General features: G+C 54.0%; 2 protein-coding genes across 12 annotated transcripts in view; both read right to left on the bottom strand.

The window, feature by feature from the left end:
• COL11A2 (collagen type XI alpha 2 chain) overlaps positions 1-15,437 on the bottom strand; it is a 29,299-nt gene extending 13,862 nt beyond the window's left edge. For 2 of the 9 annotated variants that reach the window (XR_005367548.1, XM_038553692.1), the window contains exons 1-27: positions 14,110-14,341; positions 12,064-12,213; positions 11,717-11,927; positions 11,100-11,262; positions 9,515-9,697; positions 8,591-8,668; positions 7,878-7,940; positions 7,031-7,210; positions 4,803-4,862; positions 4,665-4,706; positions 4,381-4,443; positions 3,970-4,044; positions 3,420-3,506; positions 3,100-3,156; positions 2,879-2,932; positions 2,736-2,789; positions 2,588-2,641; positions 2,356-2,409; positions 2,093-2,146; positions 1,966-2,010; positions 1,794-1,847; positions 1,318-1,362; positions 1,057-1,110; positions 829-873; positions 639-692; positions 347-391; positions 91-144 (exon numbers count right to left, since the gene is read on the bottom strand). Coding sequence is in view for 8 of the 9 variants with exons in the window: in XM_038553692.1 (XP_038409620.1) it covers positions 91-144; positions 347-391; positions 639-692; positions 829-873; positions 1,057-1,110; positions 1,318-1,362; positions 1,794-1,847; positions 1,966-2,010; positions 2,093-2,146; positions 2,356-2,409; positions 2,588-2,641; positions 2,736-2,789; positions 2,879-2,932; positions 3,100-3,156; positions 3,420-3,506; positions 3,970-4,044; positions 4,381-4,443; positions 4,665-4,706; positions 4,803-4,862; positions 7,031-7,210; positions 7,878-7,940; positions 8,591-8,668; positions 9,515-9,697; positions 11,100-11,262; positions 11,717-11,927; positions 12,064-12,213; positions 14,110-14,326 (2,295 nt within the window). In the remaining variant the exon portion in view is untranslated. Of the gene's footprint in view, positions 1-90; positions 145-346; positions 392-638; positions 693-828; positions 874-1,056; positions 1,111-1,317; positions 1,363-1,793; positions 1,848-1,965; positions 2,011-2,092; positions 2,147-2,355; positions 2,410-2,587; positions 2,642-2,735; positions 2,790-2,878; positions 2,933-3,099; positions 3,157-3,419; positions 3,507-3,969; positions 4,045-4,380; positions 4,444-4,664; positions 4,707-4,802; positions 4,863-7,030; positions 7,211-7,877; positions 7,941-8,590; positions 8,669-9,514; positions 9,698-11,099; positions 11,263-11,716; positions 11,928-12,063; positions 12,214-14,109; positions 14,342-14,829; positions 15,146-15,252 lie in introns of those variants that run through there. The other 7 variants (XM_038553694.1, XM_038553693.1, XM_038553695.1 and 4 more) reach the window with 7 other exon arrangements.
• Positions 15,438-16,336: 899 nt separating this feature from the next.
• On the bottom strand, positions 16,337-23,056 carry RXRB (retinoid X receptor beta). Of its 3 annotated transcripts, none has more exons than XM_038553705.1 (10): positions 22,581-23,056; positions 21,668-21,915; positions 20,993-21,149; positions 20,453-20,632; positions 19,188-19,360; positions 18,640-18,769; positions 18,312-18,444; positions 18,105-18,208; positions 17,689-17,794; positions 16,337-17,602 (listed from the first exon to the last, which is right to left on the bottom strand). In XM_038553705.1, exons 1-10 carry the CDS (start codon positions 22,810-22,812, stop codon positions 17,455-17,457), a joined length of 1,611 nt encoding a protein of 536 aa, XP_038409633.1. In that variant the 5' UTR covers positions 22,813-23,056; the 3' UTR covers positions 16,337-17,454. The 3 variants fall into 3 exon arrangements, with proteins under 3 accessions (XP_038409633.1, XP_038409634.1, XP_038409635.1); XM_038553706.1 differs by having other exon boundaries at positions 18,105-18,196; positions 22,581-23,055; XM_038553707.1 differs by lacking the exon at positions 21,668-21,915 and having other exon boundaries at positions 22,581-23,047.
• Positions 23,057-23,100: the final 44 nt, after the last annotated feature.

The raw sequence follows: 23,100 nt of genomic DNA on the forward strand, positions 1-23,100 counted from the left end.
ACGGAGGTTAGGTTGGAAGGATCGAGCTCCTGAGATCCCAGCTGGCTGCCCCGACATAGTCCTTTATCTCCCAGCCTAGTTGTCCATTACCTTAACGCCTCGAGGTCCTGGGTATCCTAGAGGACCCTGAGGTCCAGATGGACCCTGGAAGAAGAAAGAAAGGTATCTAAAAAGGGGTGGAACCCTCAAGGGGTGGAAGAAACAGTAGAGACAACCTCGGAGTCTGGATACCTAGAATACTTCAGAGCCACATGAATGATAAAACAAGGAAATTCCAAGGACTTTGAGGCCCTAGAGTCTGGGTGGAAACTCCCTCAGGGGTGAAAGCAGGTATGGAAGATCTCACCTGGTTTCCTTTGGTTCCAGGGGGACCTTCCTTCCCAGGGTGACCCTGGGGATAGGGAAAGGAGAATGTGACCACTGGCCACTGTCACCTTCCCTGCATGCCTCCCTTTACTTCTTTAACCCAACTTCTCCTTGTGACCCTGATGAAGCCAACTGACCACGGGCAGGCACCACCAGTGGACCCCCCAGTGTGAAGGACACACTGCATAGATGGTCACCAAAGACATCTGGAGGTCATTCACTGGGGTGGAGAGTCAAGTTGAATTTGGATTAAGAGGTGGGCACCTACTCACCGGAGGTCCATCTGAGCCAGGCATGCCAGGGAGCCCTGGTTTCCCTCGAGGACCCTGCAGGAAGACAAGGAGGCTCAGGGTCACAGGAAGGATCAGATCAGACCATGGCTGAAGTCCTAGCCATACATTTAAGGCTCTTCCTACATCCCTCCAGCACATGCCCTGTCCCTCAAATCACTTAGTCACTTACTTTCTCTCCATGAGGGCCAATGGCACCCTGGGGGCCGGGAAGACCCTACAGGGACAGAGAGAGAGAGAGAGAGAGGTTACAGGAGCCTCACAGGGGTGGGCTGCTCTCTCCCATAGCCAACATCCCCGTTCAGGGCATGAGTGGTGGGGCTTGAGACCCTTAATTTCCATCCAAGGTCTGACCCACTGGGGAAGCCCGGATGGGGACAGGTTGCACAGGATGGCTCACCTGGGTTCCAGGAGTGCCCTGTTGTCCAGGAGGTCCTGGCTCTCCCTGGGGTCCCTAAAAACAAGCAACCAGGTAGAGGTCAAAAGAAGATGGGGACAGAACAAACTTAGGGTAGAGACCTGAGTCCCAACAGGGACAGCAGGAGGGCAAGAACCAGAAGCAGGTGGCGGGAGGGTGGGGGGGTGGGGGTTGTCAAAATGATCACCAAGGAAACAGGACCTTGGCTAACATTCAGGTGGTGCCTCTGTGCCCATTACTCACCAAGCTCCCTTTGGGACCATGGGGACCATCCATGCCTCGGACTCCCTGAAACAGGAGAGGGGCATGAGCAGGCTGGAAGATGGGGCCAGGGCCCTGGGCAGACCTGTGGTTTCTGAGAGACCCGGTCATTCCAGAGGGTGGGACGGGGCAGCCTTACATTGGTCAGACCTCCAGATCATCCCAAAGCTAAGCAAACACAGCCAGCCCAGATCTACAGGGCGTAGGTCTATGGGTCTGTGGGTTTGTGGGGTTTTGTTTTGTTTTTCTTGAAAAAATGTTTTAAGCTATGCTCAGAGCCTTTGGCGCACTGTATCATATGACCCTAGAAGGGCACCTGGGCTTAGATGCTGGAGCAGAGCTAGGTTGGGGCAGGGTGGGGGACCTGGAGGTGAGGGAAGAGAGGCAGCTAGGAAGGGTGGAGTGTTGGAAAGGTCAGGGGGTGAGGCCAGGGTCAGGAGTCAAGGATAGTCACATACCGGGGGTCCAGGAATACCAGGTGGGCCTTTGGGGCCCAGGAGACCTCGAGGTCCCTGCAATAAGGTGAGGGAAAGATATGGTATGTGTGGGAAAGAGATAATGGGTCCCTCCTGTGTCCATACCCCTCCCCTGGCAGCCCCCAGAGCCAACCCCAACCCAACCCCCTCTCACCGACTCTCCAGGCAGTCCCCGAGGCCCAATCTCCCCATCATCTCCCTGGAGGAGGAGGACATAGTAAATCAGCTTCACCCTCCACACTTCTCCCATACCAAGCCCCTGTCCTGGCCACAATACTTACCCGCTCTCCATCCTCACCGGGTGGGCCAGGAAGGCCCTGGGCACCAGTATCACCCTGGAAAATGGGGGACTAGGTAAGAGGGACCCCAGAGCCCCCAGTACAGCCAGACACTGACCCTCTTAAATTAACCAACCAGTTTCATCCATTAAGCTCCTGCTGGCATGCTCAGCCTCCTTCCCTCACCTTGAGATCCCTCCTCCACACCACTCCATAGAAAGTTCACCCCCTCATCACTCACAATGCATTACCCCCAAGATACTCACCCTGTGTCCCTTCTCTCCAGGTAGCCCTGGGAGTCCATCAAAACCTCGGTCACCCTAGGGAAAGAGGGGCAGGCCTAATGAGGTCCCAGCCCCTTTCCCACTCCATCCACCCCTACTGTGTCCTGCATGGAGAGGTGCCACTTCATGGGAAACCTTGGTCACCCCAAAAAAACAAATAAGCTTAGATGGGGCTGGAAGTCACAGGCATCAGAAAGGGACCCATGCCTGGTACCTTCACTCCAGGCTCTCCAGGCATTCCTCGGGCTCCATCAGCACCTGCTCGGCCCTAGGGATGCAAAGCAAGGCTCAGAGCAAACAGAGGCACAGTCCCCCACACTCCGATCCCTGTCTCCTACCGACACCCACCACACCCCACTCACCCTTCGCCCAGCCTTGCCAGGAGGGCCTGTGAGGCCTTGAGGTCCTCTGGGGCCCTGGGGAGGGAGAGTCAGGAGCAGGGTTAAAGAGCATGGACCAAAAGGGAGGCACTGGATGGGGGAATCAGATGGGTGGGACTTGTCACCTGAGGTCCTAGGTCTCCAGATTCTCCCTTCAGGCCAGGGCTCCCAGGTTGTCCCTGGGACAGAGAAGAGAGGTTGGCTAAGTTGAAGGACACACCCAACAAGGACTTCAAAGCCCTCCCCAAAAGTAGCAAAATAACTTTCAACCTGGTCCCTTTCCAGAACTGTCCATACCCACACACACAAATAAAGAACTCCCTATCCCAATACCCAACTCACTCACCAAGGGTCCAGGGCGGCCTGTGTATCCCATGGGGCCAGGGGGTCCCCGGAGCGCCAGCTACGGGAGCAGGGGACACAGTACAGCTGAGGAAGAGGCAGCAGGAGAACTCCCTACGCCAGTACACCCTCCAAATTCACCCCTCCACTCCTAATCCTCACTTTACGGTCTTGGATTCTCCCCAACCTCCCTCTCAGCTCCAAATCAACCCAGACCTTACCCTGCCCCACATTTACTCCAACCTACCCTTCCAACCCCTCCTAAAGTCTTCACTTGCTCTCCATATCCCTCCCTTCACCAAGATCCCTTCTAGACTTACTCACCCGTGCCTGCTGCAGAATCGCCTGGGCCTGAGCCTCCTGGGCTGCCACCACAGGACCCTTGTCACCCCCACCACTGCCAAACCGGAACTGAGGGGTAGAGAGAAAGAAAGGTCCAGATTCTCTTCCAGGAAACCCATGTGACCCTCCCAGCCCAAGGCTTCATCCAACACTTCTGCCCCATCTCCCAGGTTCAGGGACACCTCCCACCCCATACCCTCCTCGAGTGTCTCCATGGAAGGTTTTAGAGAATCATGCAGCAGTTTTCAGAAACTCTACTCCTGTCTTCCTCCCCCGCTCTCTGGCTTCTTCCTCTAGAAAAACTGTCCTTTGGTTCTAGAGTCCCTGAAACATAGGATTTTCTGCCCAGTTCTAGATGATCCATGTTTTGTTCTAGGTCATCTAATGAGGCCTAGTCCATCCAACTCAAAGATCAATTTCTTTGTGTTGATGTTCTTTAGAGATTCCTCCTTAGTTTCCTGGTCTCCTGGTTTTTGGTGATAGAACACAGTTCTCCTGCTGTTCCCACTCCAAACCCCAGAAGACAACTCACTGGGAGCATAAGAGATGTGCCAGGAGGGCCAGGTGCCCCATCTGATCCAGGGAGTCCTGCCCGGCCAGGGGGGCCCTGGAATAGGGAGAAAATGAACATAGGTGAGAGTTAGGGAATGTTAGGGTCCTGGCATCATTATAAGAGCCTCTTACAGAATAAATATAGACTTATTTACATCTTTCCTAAACCCCACCCCCACCCCATACAGAAAATGAGGGCGAGACACCAGATTACTCCCCTCTGTAACCAGAGGTGTTAGGTCCTCCTTTCTGGGTGTTAGGGAGCACCCTTGTTCATTAATCAGCTAGCTAATGAGGAACTGCTGAGCTTGGTACCCTGTTGAGTACTAGAGGCTCCACTGAAGTCCTACACAAACACAGAGACACACAGACACAGAGGCTACTCTCTTACCCTCTCGCCAGGGTCTCCAACTGGGCCTGGGTTGCCCTGGATGCCAGGGGGACCAATCAACCCCTGAGGAACAAAAAACAAGTGAGTCAGCTGAGGGCATTCAGATAGAAGAGGGATATGTGGCTGCGGGGTCGTCTCTACAAAAGAGATTTGAGGATCTGGGAAGCTTTGGAAGGATTCTCCAGAGTTCTGAGAAGGAGGCCTGGGTATATGTGGGGGAAGGCATAGGTGAGTGTGTAAGAAGGGTCTCTGAGAAAAGGCTAATGGGTCACAGCTACACTTACCGCAGGGCCTTCTGGGCCAGGAGGCCCCTCGACTAGCATTCCCTGTAGAGTCAAAGGTTAAAAGTCAGAGACTATAGGGCTAGCACCCCCACTTCCTTTTCCTCTTCCCCCTGCCTTTAGTGACTAACAGTGACTTACAGGCTCCAGCACCGCGGGTTCTCCCTTCTCTCCCTTCAGCCCTCGGGGTCCGCGGGCAGCCTGAAGGAGACACACATGTAACCCCCAGTGGGGCCTGTGAGCAGCCAGGACACCAGGGCTGCCCCCATCCCAACTCCCACCTTCCTTCACTCTCAGATCCTCTGGAGACCTCTCCAACCCTACGTATAAAATCCCCCAGCCCTCCCCTAAGACTCCCTCTTCACAGACCACTCAGGCCTTCCAAGGCCTTCCTGCCCTTCCACAGACCACAGGGCTCTCCACCTCCCAATTCGCAGCCCCATCTTAGCAAATAAACTTCCTCATATCCTTGTGGACCTCTTTCAGGAAGGTCTTCACACCCTTCCTGGAATCCCAAACCCTTCAACCTTCCCAAACTCTCTTCTGGAGAACTTTACCCTATTCCCCAAACTCCCTCTGAGTCCAGGAATCCTTAGAACTTTAAGAAACTATCAACTTCCTCCACCTTACTGCAAGCCACCAAATAAGCATTTCTCTAAGATTGTGGATTGATTTTTATTGGGGTTTAAAGGGAGGGCATGAATCCATATAAGAATCTGATATAATCCATGAAGTCTTTTCCAGGAAAGAAAAAGTATATGCCCTTATGCACAGAATTTTTCTTAGAATTTCAAGGGGCTCACAAGTTAAAAACTCTCCAGAAGTTAAACATCCATACTGTAAGTGGAATTGGAGGGCAGTCCCCACTGATATCCCAAACTCAGATCTCATAACTAGTTTTGGGAAAAATATAGCTCTTGGGCTGTTGCTTAAGCCCCAGAACAGACTCCCTAGTTCCCCTCCCAGCAAGGACACTACACTCTTCCTCTGGCCCTCATTTATATTCCAAACCCAACCAGTTCTTTCTTTTTCATACTTCTCAGATGCCCACCCCCAACACTAAGGCCAGAACCAAAATAAGGATGGGAAGAATGGAAATTACTCTCCACCACTCTCCAACTCTCCCAACAAAGATCTTCAGAATGTCCCCTCTACCTCCATCCTGACCCAACAGCAATGATGAATTTCCAAACTCCCCCATATCCCAGATCAACCCCAAATTTCCAGAAGGCAGCAAAAGGGAAAGGAGCATAGAGTCAGGGTGGCAATATTAGAGAAGGGAAGTGTAGGATGAGGTAGCAGGGTAGAGGAGGCAGCTCTAATTGCAAGGCAAGCAAAAGATGAATGGCGTAGGCAGGAAATATTCCAACTGAGATGGAGTGGTTGAAGACATGGGAAACAATTAAGGGAGACATTTCAAAGGGACAAACACTTGGAAGCAAAAATGAGGTCAGGGCCAAGAAAAATTAAACATGGCCAAGAGGGCTAGAAAATGAACTAGACAAACAGGAAGTGGCTGGACAGACAGGAAGCAGCCAAGAAAAGAGGATCCAGGAAGTGGACCTTCAACAACAACATGGCTACCATGACAAGAGAAAGAAGAAGCTCACAAAACAGACAAAAAGTGACTCCTGGAGAGGGGATTATGACAATGAAAGGCAATTCTTCCAGAAAACACAAACATTTAGGCTAGTACACAGAGGAAATAGCCATGATAAATATCTAGGCCCGTAATGGAAACTTCATGATTTGGATGCCCTGAAACACACAGGAAGTGGCTTATTAGCAAAGGAAATTGTTACAAGACAGCATGAAAAACTAGAGCCAAAACATAAATAAGTCCCTTTCAGTACAAACTGTCACAGTCACCAAGATGGATGCCATGGCCAAGAAAGACAGGAAAGGACAGACAGGGAGTGGCCTATCAGTTAGAAAACGTGACATAGGAAGTTAGAATATTTGACAGCAACATGGATAAGAAACTGTTTTTATTAAGAAGAAATGATGGAGACAGATTGACAATGGACAAAAAGTAGGGGCTTATTGACCAAAAGCTTTATGAAATACAGTTTGGTTAAGATAGAAAGTGGCCAAGAAAGACAGGAAGTGGCCATAGGATTAAAAAAGAAAAAAAAATCCCAACTGCCCTGGGCAGAGGGATCCACAAAGTGATACAGGGCAAGATATTTGGCGAGGGAAAGCAGGAAGTTATCCTTTTAAGCAACATATACATCTTACATGAACAGAAAATGGCAAGTCATCAATGGGAAGTAGCTTGCAGCCAACAGACATTAATCAGAAACAACAGGAAGCAATTCTTACGGCTCCCACTGGAGATCAAGAATGGAAGAGGAGCTCCTTTCACTTACGGCTCCCAAGGGGGCTGTCTCCGCAGACAAGGCAGGGCCAAGCTCCGTCTCCTCACGATAATCATCCCCATAGCCATAGGTGTAATCGTAGGGCCCTGCTGGGGGGTCTGTGCCACCCTCCCCATATTCCTCTGTCAGGAACCTGTCGGCTGTGGAGGGGACCTGGAGATCTGTCTGCTCCTTCCCGGGGATGGGGAGGGAGAGGGGTAGATGGGGGCATTAGGGCTGAGAGGAGGTTTTTCCCTGGACCCCGACGGTGTGGCAATTTCTGGCCCAAAGGATTCTGGGGGTAACTGGGACCAGAGATTTTCTCCCAAGAAGATCAAGGGAAGTGGTTGTATAGAAAGGGGAGGGCCATCAAAGGCCTGAAATGAGGAGGGATGCCCCCAAAATTGGGCCTGGAGGGAAGAAATGATGAATTACAAGTAGGAAGAAGGGTGGCCGGAGGGCTGGACACAGAGTAGACAGACAGTCTGCGGAGACAAGGGAATCCAGAGAATAATAAAAGAAATGGAGGGAAAAAAACAGAGAAGAAAAAAAGTGATAACAGCACTGGACAGCAGATAACTCCTGGGAAGAAAAATATGATAAAAACACCAACATGGGGAGGAGGTTGTCCCAGAATCAAAGAATAATGGCAGGAGACATGGACACTGAAGAAAAATGGCTGTACTTAGAAAGACAAGCAGACCAATAGGTCTGGAGTGACTAGAAGGCCACAAATGGAGATGACAAAGAGCCCTCCGGCCAGAGGAAGGGCTGATTCACCAAGATATCATGGGGCAAGGGGGCTGGGTCACAGATGCCCACTGCCCCCAGCTGGGGTGAAGGTGGGGGATGGAGTTACCTCCTCAGGGGATGGCAAGGGACTTGATTCCAGGATTCCTTCCTCTTCACCTGGGGTGGGGTCCTAACCCCAAGGAGAGTGGGGAGAAGAGTAACATGGTGGAAAGGAAGGAGAGAGGTTAGCGGGAGGGGAGGCAAAGCAGCATCTTGTCCCCCACCGTGCGCAGTATCTGTCTGTACCGTACCGGGGAGTGGGGGCAATCTCAGATCTTGCAGCCCCTTTGGAGGGGGGACAGTTTGGGGAGAGTAAATCTCCAGGTCATAGAAGTTAGGGGACACAGATCTGGATGCCCCAGCTCTACCTGCCGGTAACTGCTTCCTCTGGACCTGGGGGGAGCCTGGGCAGTGGGGAGAAGATGCCTGCTAAGCTGGGCATCGGAAGGGGGTAGGCAGGTCCCGTGCTGGGCCAGAACCTCCAATTCTAGAGGACCTCCAGCCTGGTGAGGGGGGCGCCTGCCAGGCTGCTGATCTCTTGGCAGGTGGGGTAGGCTTTCTGGGAGGGGTCCGACACCCCCTGGGGGAGGGGGAGCCCTGCGGTTGGGGCTTGATGGCCTCTGTAGCAGAGAGACATGGGAAGGCGCAGTGAGGAAACTCCCATAATCTAAATAAATGATGTCTCTCCCTACATGTTAAGAGGGAAGGAAGGTGTCTTAGGAGATCTTTACAAGGGGTGATGGGAGGAAAGGAAGAAATTAAGGGGTCCCTCATGTTTACCTGATAATCAGGGGTCGTCTCTGTAGTCATCACATCGTAATAGGGGGTCTCGTAGTTATAGTAGAAAGACTCAGTGGACTAGGATTTGGGAAAGGGCAATGGGAATAGTAGGAAGAGGTAGGAGTGTAAGGGTGAGGAGAGGGAGACAAGGGGATGGTGTGGGAGTTTGGAAATAGGGTAGGAGTTGGGGATGAAAGGAGAGGTTAGGGGTCAGGAGAGAGAAGAGGAGAGGTAGAAAGGGGGGGTGGGTCCCACATGTGGGACAGAAGCAGACATGATTAAGAGATTGACCTTCCAAACTTCAGACCACTGATCCCAGATCATATCTGTCACCCTAACCATCTGGAACCCAAGCCTCCTCCTTCCCCCTCTCCCCAGCCCTTTACCCTGTACCTTCCAATGAATTCCATAGAATTCCACAGAATTCCACAGGCCCAGCACTCTTTCAAGATTTTCCCTATCTCCTGCTCCTCCCCATTTCTCCTCCTAAGTCTTACCATTTCATCTTTTCTCCCTTGCTCTGTCTCTCCCATCCTCTGTCCCTGCATCTTATCCCACACACACAATGCCCCCCAATCTCTTAATTCAAAAAAAGGGATGGGAAACCCAAGGACACAGTTACAGAAAAGACTGGCAGAGGAAAGAAGACATGAGCAGGGGACACAGCTCCCAGCCATGGATTCTTTCATAAAGACTCTTTTTATTTTTTATTGAAAATAAAAAGGTTGATGAATGAGGACTGGGAGGAGGAGTGGTGGTTGAAAGAGGGAGGCATGGTTGGAGAGTGGCTCTAATGGAGGGGAGGACAGGAGCCCAAAATAGGATGAGGAGCTCTGAGACATTGGGGGAATTCCCTGGGGAGGTGTCTGGGTGCCTTCCCTCCCTGGAGTGTGCTGTAGTCTGGGGTTCACCCAGCTCCCTCACCTGTTGCTGAGGTTCCTGGTTTTGTGGCCTATGAAGTCTTGATGGCTGCTGCTTTGGAGATCTCTGGGCTCTGTGTTTCTGAGGTTTCTCCTTCCAAGCCCCCTCACACTCCAGCTCCTTCTGTTCACAGGATTCATAGGCAGCTTGTACCCCTGGGACAATGACAAGCTCCTGGATGTCACCCTGCAAAGACATGAGGAAGGAACTTCAATGGAAGGAGGCAGAGGGGGGTTCAGAAATAGACAGAGGGTTAAGTCTGGAACAAGGGCTACCAGCCCGTCCTAGGTAAAACAACATAATGGGAGAAGATCATTATCAGCCCTCCCATGTACATAGCCCTTTTCAGTTTTCAAAGGACCTTCTCATCCATGATCCCACTGGACCTTCACCACAACTGGGAAAATCAGTAGGGCAAGGATATTTATGCCTATTGTTTGATATATTCCACTCAGGAAAGCCCAAAGAGACAATGACTGGCACAAGGTCACTTGCAATGATGGACTCAGACTAGAAATTCAAATATTCCAACTCTAAATCCAACATTGTTTGCCTATCCCCGGCCCCTTGTGGTAATGCATGAAACTTTCCACAAGGCTTCTGAAAACAGTGTCCCAGCCTTACTTGCTTGGACCTTCCAATGGCAGAAATGATGAGAATTCTCGGGACCTCTAGAAATGGGGGAGAGGGAAGCCACTTTTGAATTCCAATGCCATTTATCTGTGCCCACATGTGGTGCTTAGCACACCTTGCCATATATTATAGTTTGGAGTTACTGTCTCATCTTCAAAGAGGACCTGGGAGCTCCTGAGGATGACAGAGATCTTACAGTATTCTTCTGTGTTCCCTCTTGAGACTGGGACAGCAAGTATTCAAAGAATATTGACTAGCGAGGTGGGTGGATGGATGGATGGATGAGGGCTCAGATGCATGACTGACTGAATGGGAGGGTTAGTGGATGGTGAATGAATGAATGAGAGGGTTGGTGGGTAGATAAATGGAGGTATGGAGTAGAGAGAACAGATTGATAGGTAGGTAGATGGGTGGAAGTGAATATGTGAATGAATGAATGAATGAATGAATAGATGGGGAGTGCGTGGGTGAATGAGGGGACGGATGAATACATGCATCCTCATATGCATGGGTAGATGGGCTAGGTGGGTGGATGAATGATTGAATAAATGGATGGGTTAAAGGTGAATAGACTGACGGATGAGTGAAGAAGAAAGTGGCTGGGCAGAGGAAAATGGGCAAATGGGTGGATACAAACTTGAATGCTTGATTGGTGGGTAAGTGCATAAATGGGTGGGTGGGTTTTAGATGAGTACATGAATGGGTGGGTGTAGATAGAGAGATTAGTTGAAGGGATAAATGGATAGGTGGACTGATGAAGACAGCTGTCCTGCCATAGAAGTGGGTGCCTAATTCTCCTACAGAGAAAGTTAGCCTTGAGGATAGAAAATGGAAATATAAATTCATGAGAGCTCAAATGAAGGGCCAGAGTATAAGAAGATGGAGAGCTGGGGCCAGAAGGGGAATAGACACAATATATGGGATAAGAAATCACTCTGTTCTCTGTTCTGGTTACCTCAAACACTTCTTCATCCAGGATACGGGCACCAAAGATAATCACTCCATGGGTGTCCAACAATGGACGAGCACTTCGGGGGAGAGGCCGGGTGACTCGCTTCTTGCAGTCAACTATGAGAGTGACAGACTGGCCCTTCACAGCCACAGCCACACGGTGCCACCTGGTCATGGGGCGGGGGGGGGAGTGGTTCAAGTGACTGAGGGGGTGGGCTCAACAGGGCCAGAGAACAGTTAGTTGATGGAGAGGTTGGAGCCAAGGATAACGATAATAGGAATCACAGTAGCTACTATTTATTGAATGTTTACAATGCACCAGGCAATACTTTTCTCATTTGATTCTCGTGATCCTACCATCCCTATTTTATAGCCATAGAAACTGAGGCTTAAAAAAGTTAACTTGCCCAAGGCACAGGCTAGTACCACATGCAAGGATCTAAACTCTGAAGTCCAAACCCTAAACCAACAATGTCTGAACTTTGGGCAGTAGGTAGATGAGGTGTGGCCAAAAGGGTTGGCAGGGTTTCCTAGTGTAGGGACTGGGGGTTCTGGGGCAGTGGCCAGAGGGGAGCTCCCGAAGGGGCAGTGCAGGCAGACCAGAGGAGCAAACTGACTTACTTGCCATCTGCTAGGCTGAGGCCTCGGAAGACTGGCTGAGCTGGGGGTTGAGGCCGTCCAGTCTGGTCCTCATACAGGAAGCGGAAGGGTCGGCCAAGCTCCAGGCCCAGCTGTTGAACACCCTGGGCACTGTAGAGTGTCAGGAGGGGAGCCTGAAGGCCAGGACGGGTCCGGACAGCAGTCAGCAATGAGAAATCTTTGGGAAAACCTCCTGGTACCCGAAAGAAACACAACCAGGTGCAATGAGAGTAAAAAGAGCCATAAAACCCTCCCCTCCTGGTGTCTGATTCTAGACCCCACCCTGTGACCTTGCCCCAGCTCTCTCTATTCCACCATGTCACCCATACCTGGAAAGAGCTGGCGGGTGGGTGCACTGAGCTGGGCAGGTCGGGACACTCGGTAGGCCACATCAGCCGGACAGATGCCTCTGGCCCTCCGGACGCCATCAGGAAGGGAGGGAAACCTCAGGGCCCTGAGCACATCCACAGGGGGTACACCTGGGAAAGTCCATGAGAGTCAGGAAAAGGGACACATCCTCAGGAGGGCCAAGACATGGGGACATTTGGAGTCTGGAACTGAACCTCCTAGGGCTCAAGCTCTCTGAAGGCAAAGGTCACCTCTCCCTTAACTTGCCTCTGAATGGGCTCTGAGTGGATGGGAATCGAGAGTCACCTGGAAGAGGGTGGCACTAGCTGTGTATTCAGCTCCACATGGCCCTCTGCCTCCCAGTGTGTCTCGCTCAGTCTCTCCCTATCTCTGTCTTTCAACCCATGAATCCTCTCTACTCTCCACCATCCCCCCTTCTCTCTCACTCTTCCTATCTCTGGATCTGTAGATCTTTCTCTCTCCCTGTGTCTTCTGGTTTCGTCCACCTCTCTTACACTCTGTGCTTTTCTCTTCCCTGTCTTTCTCCCTCTCTCACTCCCTCTCCATATCTCTGGGTCTCTGGCCTCCTTCCCGTATCTCCAGCAGAAACAACATCTGGGCAATCGATCATCCTGGGCATAGGAGGTGCAGAGGGGCCACCAGGCAGAGTGGAGAGGCAGATCTATGGGGATGGGGCTTCAAGCTGCTTCAGTTCCTGCATTTGGGGAGTTGGGGACAACTCTGACCATGCTGAGGAAGGAGATAGCAGAAAGAGCCACCCCAGGAGCCTATACCCCTGGCTCAGGAGATGGGCTGGGGGGGCGGGGGCAGAGGGGAGGACTGAAGCTGCCACGAGGAGCCGGAGCAGGTCCAGGGCCCCAAGCCACACATCTGTGGATCCCATCAGAGTCCTTGCCCAAAACCAGGCAAGCTCCCCACACCTGGAACTTCAACCCTGCCCCCCCCCAACCAACTCTTGGATCCAAAGATTCAAGACCCAGGGTATCTGCCCTATCCACCTAGAATTCAGCTTCCTCAGGCTCAAACTCCCTGGAAGACAAAGGTCACCTTTCCCTCTCTTGTTCCTCCATACACACACTCCTCACACCATCAGCTCCAGATTGGAAAAATCCCAGAGAAAGTCCAGCAAAATTTTCATAGAAGCACAGGGTGGGCAGGGCAGGGGCCAGAGCGATCAGAAGAGTAGGGCTGGGTGGGGTGGGTGAGGTGCAGCGGAGAGGCAGAGAAAAGGCTCTTTGAGTCCAGGAGCTGGGAAACCACGGCCTTGCCCTCCCCTTCACCACCACCCCGCCTCGCCCTAGCCTGGCCCCTGAGTGTGGCAGCTCCACAAACACCAACACACAAGGGCTGCTTTGAGAGAGGAAGGGTGAGTGAGACAGAGACAGAGACTCACAGAGACCCCAGGCCAAAGAGACCTCAGAGCCCCCGCCCCTTCACCAAATCCCACAGGAGTATGGTTCCATCCTATAGACGATCTACCCACAGGTCTGCCCACCCATCTGCCAACCTCAAGCCACATATGTGCCCCCACTGGCTCTGGCCTCAATCTGTCCCACAGGCTCCCCACTGGTAGCCCCATCTCCCCCATCAGTCTACCTTTGCCCCATTTTTTTACTCTTATGAATTCCACAGTAGCCCATTTCCCTGTAGAGTCCCATCTCTGGCCACTCAGCCCCAAAATAAGAGAATCATCTCAGCCATGCCTAGCCTCCATGCTAGAGGGTTCCTTGTTCCTTTCCTCCCTAAGAAAGGCTCCAAGAATCCACAGACATCACGCGCTTCAATTTCCTGTCCCTTAGCCTCATGCTCCTTGCATCTTGGAAGTTCTTCCTCCTGTGATCTAATCTAAATCCTTTATGCTGCTATTCTGACCATTTTCTCTCCAGAAGAGAGAAGAAATGAATAGTGGAGTTATACGCAAATCAGCTGGAGGCAAATCAGTTAGGTCCTGCCTGCCTAGGACCCAGGCGCTCCCAGCCCCCTCCGTCCAGCATCAAATCCCTTACCTAGGTCCCAGGACTTCTGGATCCTGAGAAAAAAGAAGGAAAAGATTGGGGTGTGGACACCGGGGTCCCAGGGGAGCCCTGCTGGCCAGAGGGGGAGGGGTGAGGCAGGAATGCAAAGAGTTGGCTCCCGCCTCAGACACCTGATCCCAGCCTGTCCAGCGGCCGTCCTGTTGGCAGCCAGCCCCAGTGCTCCCCAGAGCCAGCCGCGTGGCAGCATCGAGGGCACAGGGAGGGGGAAGGGGATCCTATCGGGGAAGCCAGGGGGACAAATAGTCCAGGCGTCCCTTCTTTCCTTACTTACTGCTCTGCTCTGACCCACAGATGCTCCTCCCCTCTCACCCCAGACATAGATAGAAAGCCCAGAAGACACACACAATCCTCACCCGTCAACACTGACATCTGCCTCCTCACCCCAGCATCAGCTGGACTTCACCAGCCCTGGCCATCTTCGGCTCTCCCTGGAGTCCCTCAGCATCCAGTCCCACTCTTTAAGGTGAGCCTCCACCTTTCAGCCTTACCTGCTCTGGCCCAGTCACTGCAAGGAGGCAAAGAGATCCCTACCGTGGTTCCAAGGTGACCTGCCCTCCAGCCTGGATCCTTGGCCCCCAAAATCCCCTTCTTGAACTGAGAACCTGGCCCCCAGCATCAGCTGTCCCCTACCCAGGGGTTACTGAGAGCTACCGCCTGACTCTGAGGATCCAGCGCCGGGACTCCTCTTACCTGCCCAGGCAGGGACTACGCTCAGCCCCAGCACCAGCGGTACCAGCAGGAAGAGGCGATGGCAGCGGCTGCACCGCTCCATGGCTTGCGACCCTAACGCCGGGTCCCAGGGACCTAGGGCCGGCCAGAGGCGCTGTACGGCCCAAGGCTGACAGGGGAGAAAAGCAGGCTTTGAGCCTCGGACGCTGGGGTTCCGTAGAGATCAGAGGCTGTCGGGTAGCAACAGCTCTCAGTGGCCCAGCTCCATGCAACCGGGCGCCGTCGGGGCTTCAGCACTGCTCCCTCCTCGGTGGCCGCCGCTCCTGTGTGTCCCCGGCCACCCCTGCGGCCCAGAGCCCCCACCCCGCCCCCGTCCTGGCCCAGCCCCCGCCTCCAGCCGCCCGCCCACAGGCACCGAAGGGAAACCCCACCCTCGATCTCCACCTGGTTTGGGGTGGGGGGACAGGAGCCCTCGTTCCCTGCCCCTCGTGCTGCTTTCCTCTGCTCCTTGCAGACTGAATGGCCTGTACCCAAGATTACCTTTTTGGGAACCCCAATATCTCTTCCCCGGCCCCTTCCTTTTCTAGGACCCAGACCTCCAGTCGAAGCCCCCACCTCAACTCCCTCCCACCTGGCTGCCCAGAGCCTCTTTTCAGCAGTCCTGGGCGGGACTTAGGACACAGTGGGAGGGGAGAGGCGGGCCTGGGGGGGTCTCTCTCCCCCCCCAATCAAGTCTCCATAATTACTTCCCTTCGCCCCGCCCAGTGTAATTACAGGGGTGGCCTGGGATGGGGTATTTATAGACAAGGCTATAGATAGCAATGGGGTACCTGCTACCCGACAGCTGCGAGTGGTGGGGAGGGGGGCAGGTGGTTACAGGAGGGGAAGCGGGGGGGAGGGTGCGGCGTGGGGACGGTGAGAGCCAGACGCTGGACAGCCCACCACGCACAGGATAATCAGGTCCAAGGAGATGAAGAGGGCGGCGGGACGAGGCCAGGGAGTCCGGGAGCCCAGGTGGCAAGGGACCCCGCGGAGAGACGAGGGGCCGTCGAAGCTAGCTGGAAGAGCGCGGGGAACAGGGTCACTCGGGGACGAGACGCCAGTCCGGGCGGGCAATGCCTGAGGGGGCCTCCGTGCTCCGCACCCAGCGCGCCCCCACCGACGGGCACGGCGCCGGGTCTGCCCGGAGCCCGCAGCGCGGCCGGCGAGGGCTGGAGCTAGCCGAGGCGCCGCCGCCCGCTGGCGCTAGGAGGGCGCGGGCGAACAAGGCGCCTTTGAGAATCAGCCGCCCCCCTCTTCCTCCTCCGGCCGGCCCCGCCCCCAGCCTGGCACACCCTCTCCCCCCTCCCCGACAAAGCGCGCCTTGTGTCCCCCACCCGGTGTCTGCCTCTCGGGCCCCAGGGAACCTCGGCGGCGGCAGCGTCAAGGGAGCGCGGCCCCGGAGCTCCCGACTGGATACCCTCCCTGCCCCCCACCACTCGGCGGGTGCCCCGATGCAGTGCTGCTCCCCTCAACACAGTCACCTCAGTCCAGAAAACAGCGATTTTAATTTGAAAGCTAGTTTATGTGTGAGTGAAAGAGAAGGGAAAGGAACCCCAGAGAAAAGAGCTGCAGGGCAAAAATCATGCAGCCCCAGCACCTCATCTCCGCAGGCTAACCATCCCCCCTCACTTCTCAGGCCAGGGTCCTGTGCTCCCCCCACCCCAGTCTACACTGTGTGTGCCCAGGTCTGGGGGGAGGCTGTCAAAGGAAGGGCCTGAGGACTGCTCACCAAACCATCCCAGGCCCCTCCCTCTACTTAGACAAGAAGAGATGGGGAGGGGGTTGGGAAAGCCAGGGCTTGAAGGGCCCCATGGACAGACCATCTCAGGGCCCAGCCTTTCCCAAACACCACCTCCACCACTGGCATTTCTTAGTCAATCTGGTAAAGTACAGTACTTCTTTGAGTCTAACTGCAAGTCTCTATCCTCAGAGGAAATTAAAAATAGCAGATGGGTTCCTACATCTCCACCCACCCCTCAACCACTACTACCTTTTCATTTTTCAGTCTGACTGCAGCAGGAGGTGAAGTGTGAGACAGACTCTGGACAGGAGACAGTGACAAGGCTCCTCCTTCTACCAGAGTAGCCCCCACCTGCCGGGCTACTGTCAAGGCTGTCAAGGTCTCAAGGAAGGCCTGTCAGAGTGCTACTCCCATGTCCATCAGTTTGAGGGGCCTGCCCCCCAACATCCATCTCTGGGCGAGTTCCCATTTTCTCTCTTCACATGGGTAGCTAAGTGAGGCAAGATGAGAAGGAAGCAAGGTCCTGTGAGCAAGGCCAGTGCTTTGTGCTAGGGGAAGGAGAGATCGTTCCAGGCAGGGCGTGAGAACTCACCCCAAATCATGGCAGACCCACACAAGTTCAGAGACTCAAGGCCACTGAAGGGAGAGGTCCAGCCCTCACAAGGATCGGGGGTCCCCTCTGATTTGGGACATCACGCAAATCCCCTGGAAGGTTTATGGATCCCCTTGGAGGTCTCAGTTCTGCCCTGTACTCCTCACCTCACCAAGGTTCTAGGGCATGGCCCCTCCCACCATGCCCCAAGTCTGGAGTCCCCCTCATGTATACTCCTCAGGTGTGAGGAGCACCACATTTAGGTCTGGGCTCAGGCCAGCTGGTGGGGAGCCTCAAGCATCTCCATGAGGAAGGTGTCAATAGGGGTGTCTCCAATGAGCTTGAAGAAAAACAGATGCTCTAGACACTTAAGGCCGATGGACCTGAGGGCAGGAAGACGTAGCAGCAGCTTGGCAAACCTGAGGTAGAGGTGGGAAAAGACAGCTGGAACCACATGGGCTCTGATGGCACCCCACAATTCCTTGCCCCCACAGCTCCTTCTCACCGTCCCTGCTGCTCAGGGTACTTCTGCTTGCAATAGGTCTCCAGTGATGCATACACTTTCTCCCGCAGAACCTCCACCTCACTAGGGTTGGAAAGGCCCTTGGCATCTGGGATGGCAAGGAAAAGAGGAGGAAGAAGCAGCAGGACAAATCAAGTCAGGACAAATGTGGAGATGTGGCCCACACGATACCCTCTTTGGGCCCCACCTAAAGCCTCTTTACCAGATGCCTGGCAAGGAAGCAGGGCAAGTTATGGAATGGGGTCAAAAGGGAACGTATCAGTGGATGTGGGTTTTTCCTGGTCAGCTGGGAGGTTTCCGGGTTGAGGGGGGATAGCTGGGTAATTTAGGAGTCTCTGGAGAAGAGGAGGCTCCAAGGTTGCCTTGGTCTTAAAAGACAAGGGTAATCCTCCTCTTACCTGGATTGAACAGAATGATTGCCCTCAGGCAGCCAAGCTCTGTCTTGTCCATCCTCATGTCACGCATTTTGGACACTAGCTCTGTCAGCACCCTGGAGAGGGACCTGCAGGTCACTCAAAGGTCACAGCTCAGCCAGCCTTGGACACGGACCAGCCTATAGCCCCACCCCCTCTACCTACAGGCCAGCCCAGCAGCGGGCCACTGACCGATCAAAGATGGCTCCCACGCCTGCAGAATGGGCTGAGTTGCGGTGCACATGAAGACCTGTGGCAAGGAGGATGCCATCTCGGACATCAATGGATCGGTGGGAGAAGGAAGCAATGAGGAGCTCGTTCCAGCCTGGGTAGGGGGCAGCAAGGGTCAGGAGCCAGGGATCAGACCATGGGAGTCAAAGCATATCAGGGGAAGAGAAGAAGTGGTGAGGTCAATGAACCTGGCCCCCTTGGTATGTAAGTATCCACTGGGGTCACTGAAGGCCAGAAGGTCAAGTAGGGGTCAAATGTCAAGAACTCAAGGGGATGCAAGGTCACTGACCTGCCCGCAGCAATATGACCTGGTCATCCAGAGGCAAGGAGGAAAAGTGTGGGATCCTCTTCGCCCACTCAACAAGCGTGAATAGCTGTTTGTCAGCTGCCTGACAGATGTTAGTCACAGGGTCATTTGGCTGCAGGGGATGGGGGGGGGGTGCAAGAGTTACAGAAGGTCTGGAAATACAATGGAACCCCCCCAGTTTTAAGAGGTTTCTGATATCACCTCCTCATACAGAGTCTCCCTTCAAAACCATGAACCAATCCCTGTAAGTCAGGCTTCTCCTCTGGCATTTGTGAAAACAATTACGTATTTAGGACTTGCCTGTGGTTCTGCCACTGGGTTGTTTTGGGATGGGGACAGAAAACTATCACACCCACCTCAGATGTTTGACAAACCTTGTTTGGCAGCACTTCCAGTCCCAAGCAGTGTTGTGGGGGGAGGTGGGGGTAGGGTTGGGAGGGAAAGGGAGTGGAGAGGGAAATAGAACCAACCTAGACTCCCATCCCCCCACCCCCCATCAGGAAAGAGACTGGATTGACCCCATCACTCACGCTGCTGCCACTACCCCCGGTTCCCCCAGGACCCTCAACGCCCTGGTCACTCTTCTGCTCCACAGCAAGCTCTGCCTCCAGGATCCTGTCCACAGGCATCTCCTCCGGGGCTCCCCCAGCCCCTTCCCCATCCCCGTCCTTGTCCTTCCCCCGCTGACGCTCCTCCTGAACTGCTGCAAGTGGGAAGGGGAAGAGAAGAAAAAGTGGAAAGTCAACAGTCAGCCACGAAGGGTTCTGAAATGTCCTTAGGTCTCATCAGGGTTCTTATGGCCCTTAGGAGATATTTACAGGAACTGGGGAAGTTACTAGCAACAGTGGACTAGGAGCAGTCTGGAAACGAGTTATACAAGTGCAGATAAACAAGCCAAGAAGGAGGAGGGGATGGGAGGGTAAAGGAATTAGGGAGAAAGCTAACATTTAAACTGAGGCCCAACTACGTTCTAAGAAATGTGAAAAGAAATGTAAAATGTGAAACATTTTATAGTTCCCTCAAATTATTTTAAGAATCATGTGAGCTCTTACCCCTGTTGCTAAGATGAAGAATTTAGGGCTTGGAGAAGTTAGATAGCTTGCCCAAGTTCACATAATGCCCGGCAAGTCATCCATCTAAATCCAAGTTTGCCTGACTGCCAAAGAGATGCTCTTCTGATTCAGTGAAGAGATAGTGAAAGGATCACCAGCCTGGGTCTTCAAGGATGGGTTCTGATCCCAGCCCTGCCCCTCTTTTGTTCCATGACCTCAGGAAAACCAGGCCTCAAGCCCATTTGACTAAGATACTCTAAAGTGTTTGAAAATTCCAGCATCAGACTTAAGACAAGACAAAGAAAAGGGAAGGCAGCCCTGAGGTCTTCAATAAAGTCTGCAACTTAAAAGAGTAGAGTTCCAGACTTTGGAGGAAGGACCACAGATAAACAATCATTTGGGTCAAAGAGGAGGGACTATTCAAGCTGAGAAGAGGAGACAGAGAAGCCCATCACAGGTAAGGAAAAGCTATCCTACCCTAGTACTGGGGGGGGGGGGCACGCCAGTGGTGCAGGCCACAGAAAAGCACCCCCATTAAGAAGGAAATGAGAACAGAACAGGATACCAGGAAGAAGAGCTGATGAGGAGGGGAGAGAGAAATCAAATATCGCCCTCTGGAGGAGGAGAGAGAACAGTCCAGTCCTACGGAGAGATGTAGACTAAGGTTTCCTGCAGTCTCCCTCCACCTCCTCCCTCCTCTCCCACAGGGTAGCCAAGGAAGCCCGGCTGATGTGGACCCTTACCCTCCCTCTTCATGCCAGTGGCCAGGCACTTCTGATAGCGGCAGTACTGACAGCGGTTTCGCTGGCGCTTGTCCACGGTGCAGTCCTTGTTGTCCCGGCATGAGTAGGTCAGATCCTTACGGATGGTGCGCTTGAAGAAGCCTTTGCAGCCCTCACAGCTGTAAACCCCATAGTGTTTGCCTAAGAGGAGAGGGGAAGAGCAACAAGGCTGCATGTAGATCCCTCACCATTAAGTCTCTCACCAACTTCCCCTCAGCAAACTTCGTTTAAATCCACTGTGTTTGCCAAATAGAGATGGGGAACCCAGAAATGAGGGATGATCCAGTCCCACTCTCCTCACTGTTCAAACCCTGTACCAGCCCTCCCTTTTCTCTGACCATCCCCCTCCCACATCTGAGCTTCAGGTCCCTTAACTATCATCAAGCTTCCCCCCACCCACTTGCTCCAATGCAACCCTGTGAGCCTGTGGCAATCCCACAGGTGATGGTAAATGTCAGATGCTCTCTTTCTTCCTTTTTGGTGATCACCTGAGCCTCGTACCTGAGCTTCGGTCCCCGCAGATTGCACACAGCCTTTTGCCAGCCCCAGGACCACCTGGAGGGGGTGGACAGTGCAGGCCCCGGACCCCTAAGACTGGTGGCTTCACATCTTCAGGGGGGCCAGACCCACCCCCAGGGAGCGACACTGTTGAGTTAATCTGGGATGGGGGAAATAGGGAAGTCACAGGGAGACTCAATGGGAAGGAGAATCTCTCAAAGGTCATGGAAATCATCCCCTACCACCTAGGCAGGGCCTGCATTGCACATTACAGAGAACATTATTTACATTGTAGTCTCTGTGAAGGGCCACCCCTGGAGCACAACCCCAAAGAGATTAGACATACAGTTCTCCCTGAGACTGTGTAATACAGGAGCCCTGAAGGGCATGTATCTCAGGACAACAGATGGGTCACAAAGGGCAAAAATAACTGATAGATGAGTGGGACGTCAGCATAGGGTCAGCATAGGGACCCTTTTATAGGGTTGGGAAGGAAGCATGCACTGAAAGATCAGTCACCTCAGGAAGGGCAAGGGGTCTCACAAGGACCACAGGCCTGCCAGGATTAGAGGACTGGAAGGTCAGTGGGCCATGGGGAAGTTCACACAAGGATCTGGGGTCACAAGGAAAACAAGGAAATGAAAGTGGAGAGGCAGTCAGTGAGCCATGACCTCTCACCTGGGGACTGCTGACAGGCCCGGAGAATCCTGGGGGAGCTGGAGGGGGCAAACCAGGGGACCCCATGGAAGAGCTGATGACTGGGAAGGGGGAGCCCAGTTGGGGGGGTGGCATCGGGGGTGGGGGTGGGGCCCCGGAGCCTCCAAGGGTTGGGGCTGATGAAGGGGGGAGGGGTAACCCAGGGGGAGAAGGGGGAGGAGCCCCCTGGGAAAGGGGATTCGGGGAGGAACTGTCTGGGCTTCGGGAGTCTGAGGGAAGGGTACATAGAGGCACAGAGACACACAGACAGAAAGACAAAAAGAGAAAATGAGTCTTAGATCATCCAACTGGAGACTTTAATTCTCTCTCTAACCCCCACTGCACCCCTCCACCCCACCCATCCTCGTGTCCAGAAACACCCGGTTGTCAAACAACGGTTTAACTCCTAATTGTGGTGAGAAGAGGGGGTTGACAAAAGACAGGAGAGTTCGGGTGAGAAAGAATTCCAAGCAATATACTTGGTCACCCCCAGCTAGGCAGATCTTATGTGGGTGGGGCAGCACGTGGGGTGGAACGGACAGCCCCTCCATTCCCAGCTTGAAGCCGGATCGTACAATGGAAAGGGGCGGAAGAGACCCTTCCTCGGACGCAGGATCTGCCTTCAAACGTCCAGAGCCCCCAAACTCGAGGACTCGTGTCCCACGCACGGGACCTCAGGACTGCAGGGCCTCAAACAGCCAAAGCCAGGAGGGCGGAAGCTCCCCCTCCCCGCCCCGCCCCGGGGGGGGAGGGCGCTAGGGCCCTCCGGAGGGAGGGGACGCGTGTTTACAAACAAGGAGGCGGGAGCGCCAGGGAAGGAGCGCCAGGGGACGGGGGGGAGGGGTCGCAGATAACGCGGTCACTGGTTCGCCTGTCCGTCCGCTAGGACACTCACCCCGCCCGCTGTCGCCCATCCCGTCCCGTCCAGCCTCCCCCGGCTCCGGCTCCGGGGTTTGTTGTTCTCCGGCTGCTGCCGCCGCCGCCGCCGCTGCGGGATCCAGCCAGGGCCGTCGCCGCCGCCACCGGGAGGCGACCCCACAATGCATTTCTTTTCGCACCCCCACCGGCCCACACTGCCCTGCGGCATGCCGCTGGGGGAGGAAGGGCGGGCGAGCGGCCCAAGACATGATTCTTGGCTGAGTGCAAGGATACCGAAGAGGTACCAGGGATTCCCAGATATTGACCGGGGGACCAGACGAGCACAAGGAAGCCCCAGAGAAAAAGACTCTAGCCTGAACCGGGTCGAATTAAGCACTTCGCTCGGCTCTGTACCAAAATGACAGCGACGATATGGCAGCCATCTTGGTATAGACGGGAAGTCTCCGCGCTAGTTCCCGCCCCCTCGTCTAGTTGGAAACGGAGGAGGCGGTCTCCTCAGCCCTGTTAGCCGGCCTCGCCCAGCCTCCCCTCAAATA

Source organism: Canis lupus, chromosome 12 (assembly GCF_011100685.1).
Source record: "Canis lupus familiaris isolate Mischka breed German Shepherd chromosome 12, alternate assembly UU_Cfam_GSD_1.0, whole genome shotgun sequence".
In the NCBI taxonomy this organism is placed as follows: Eukaryota; Metazoa; Chordata; class Mammalia; order Carnivora; family Canidae; genus Canis; species Canis lupus.

Coding starts and splice junctions, on each gene's coding strand:
- RXRB (XM_038553705.1), bottom strand. CDS start 22,812: ATGTCTTGGGCCGCTCGCCCGCCCTTCCTCCCCCAGCGGCATGCCGCA. Junction 20,633..20,992: donor CTGCGGGGACCGAAGCTCAG/GTACGAGGCTCA, acceptor CTCTCCTCTTAG/GCAAACACTATGGGGTTTAC. Junction 18,445..18,639: donor GGTCATATTGCTGCGGGCAG/GTCAGTGACCTT, acceptor CCCCCTACCCAG/GCTGGAACGAGCTCCTCATT.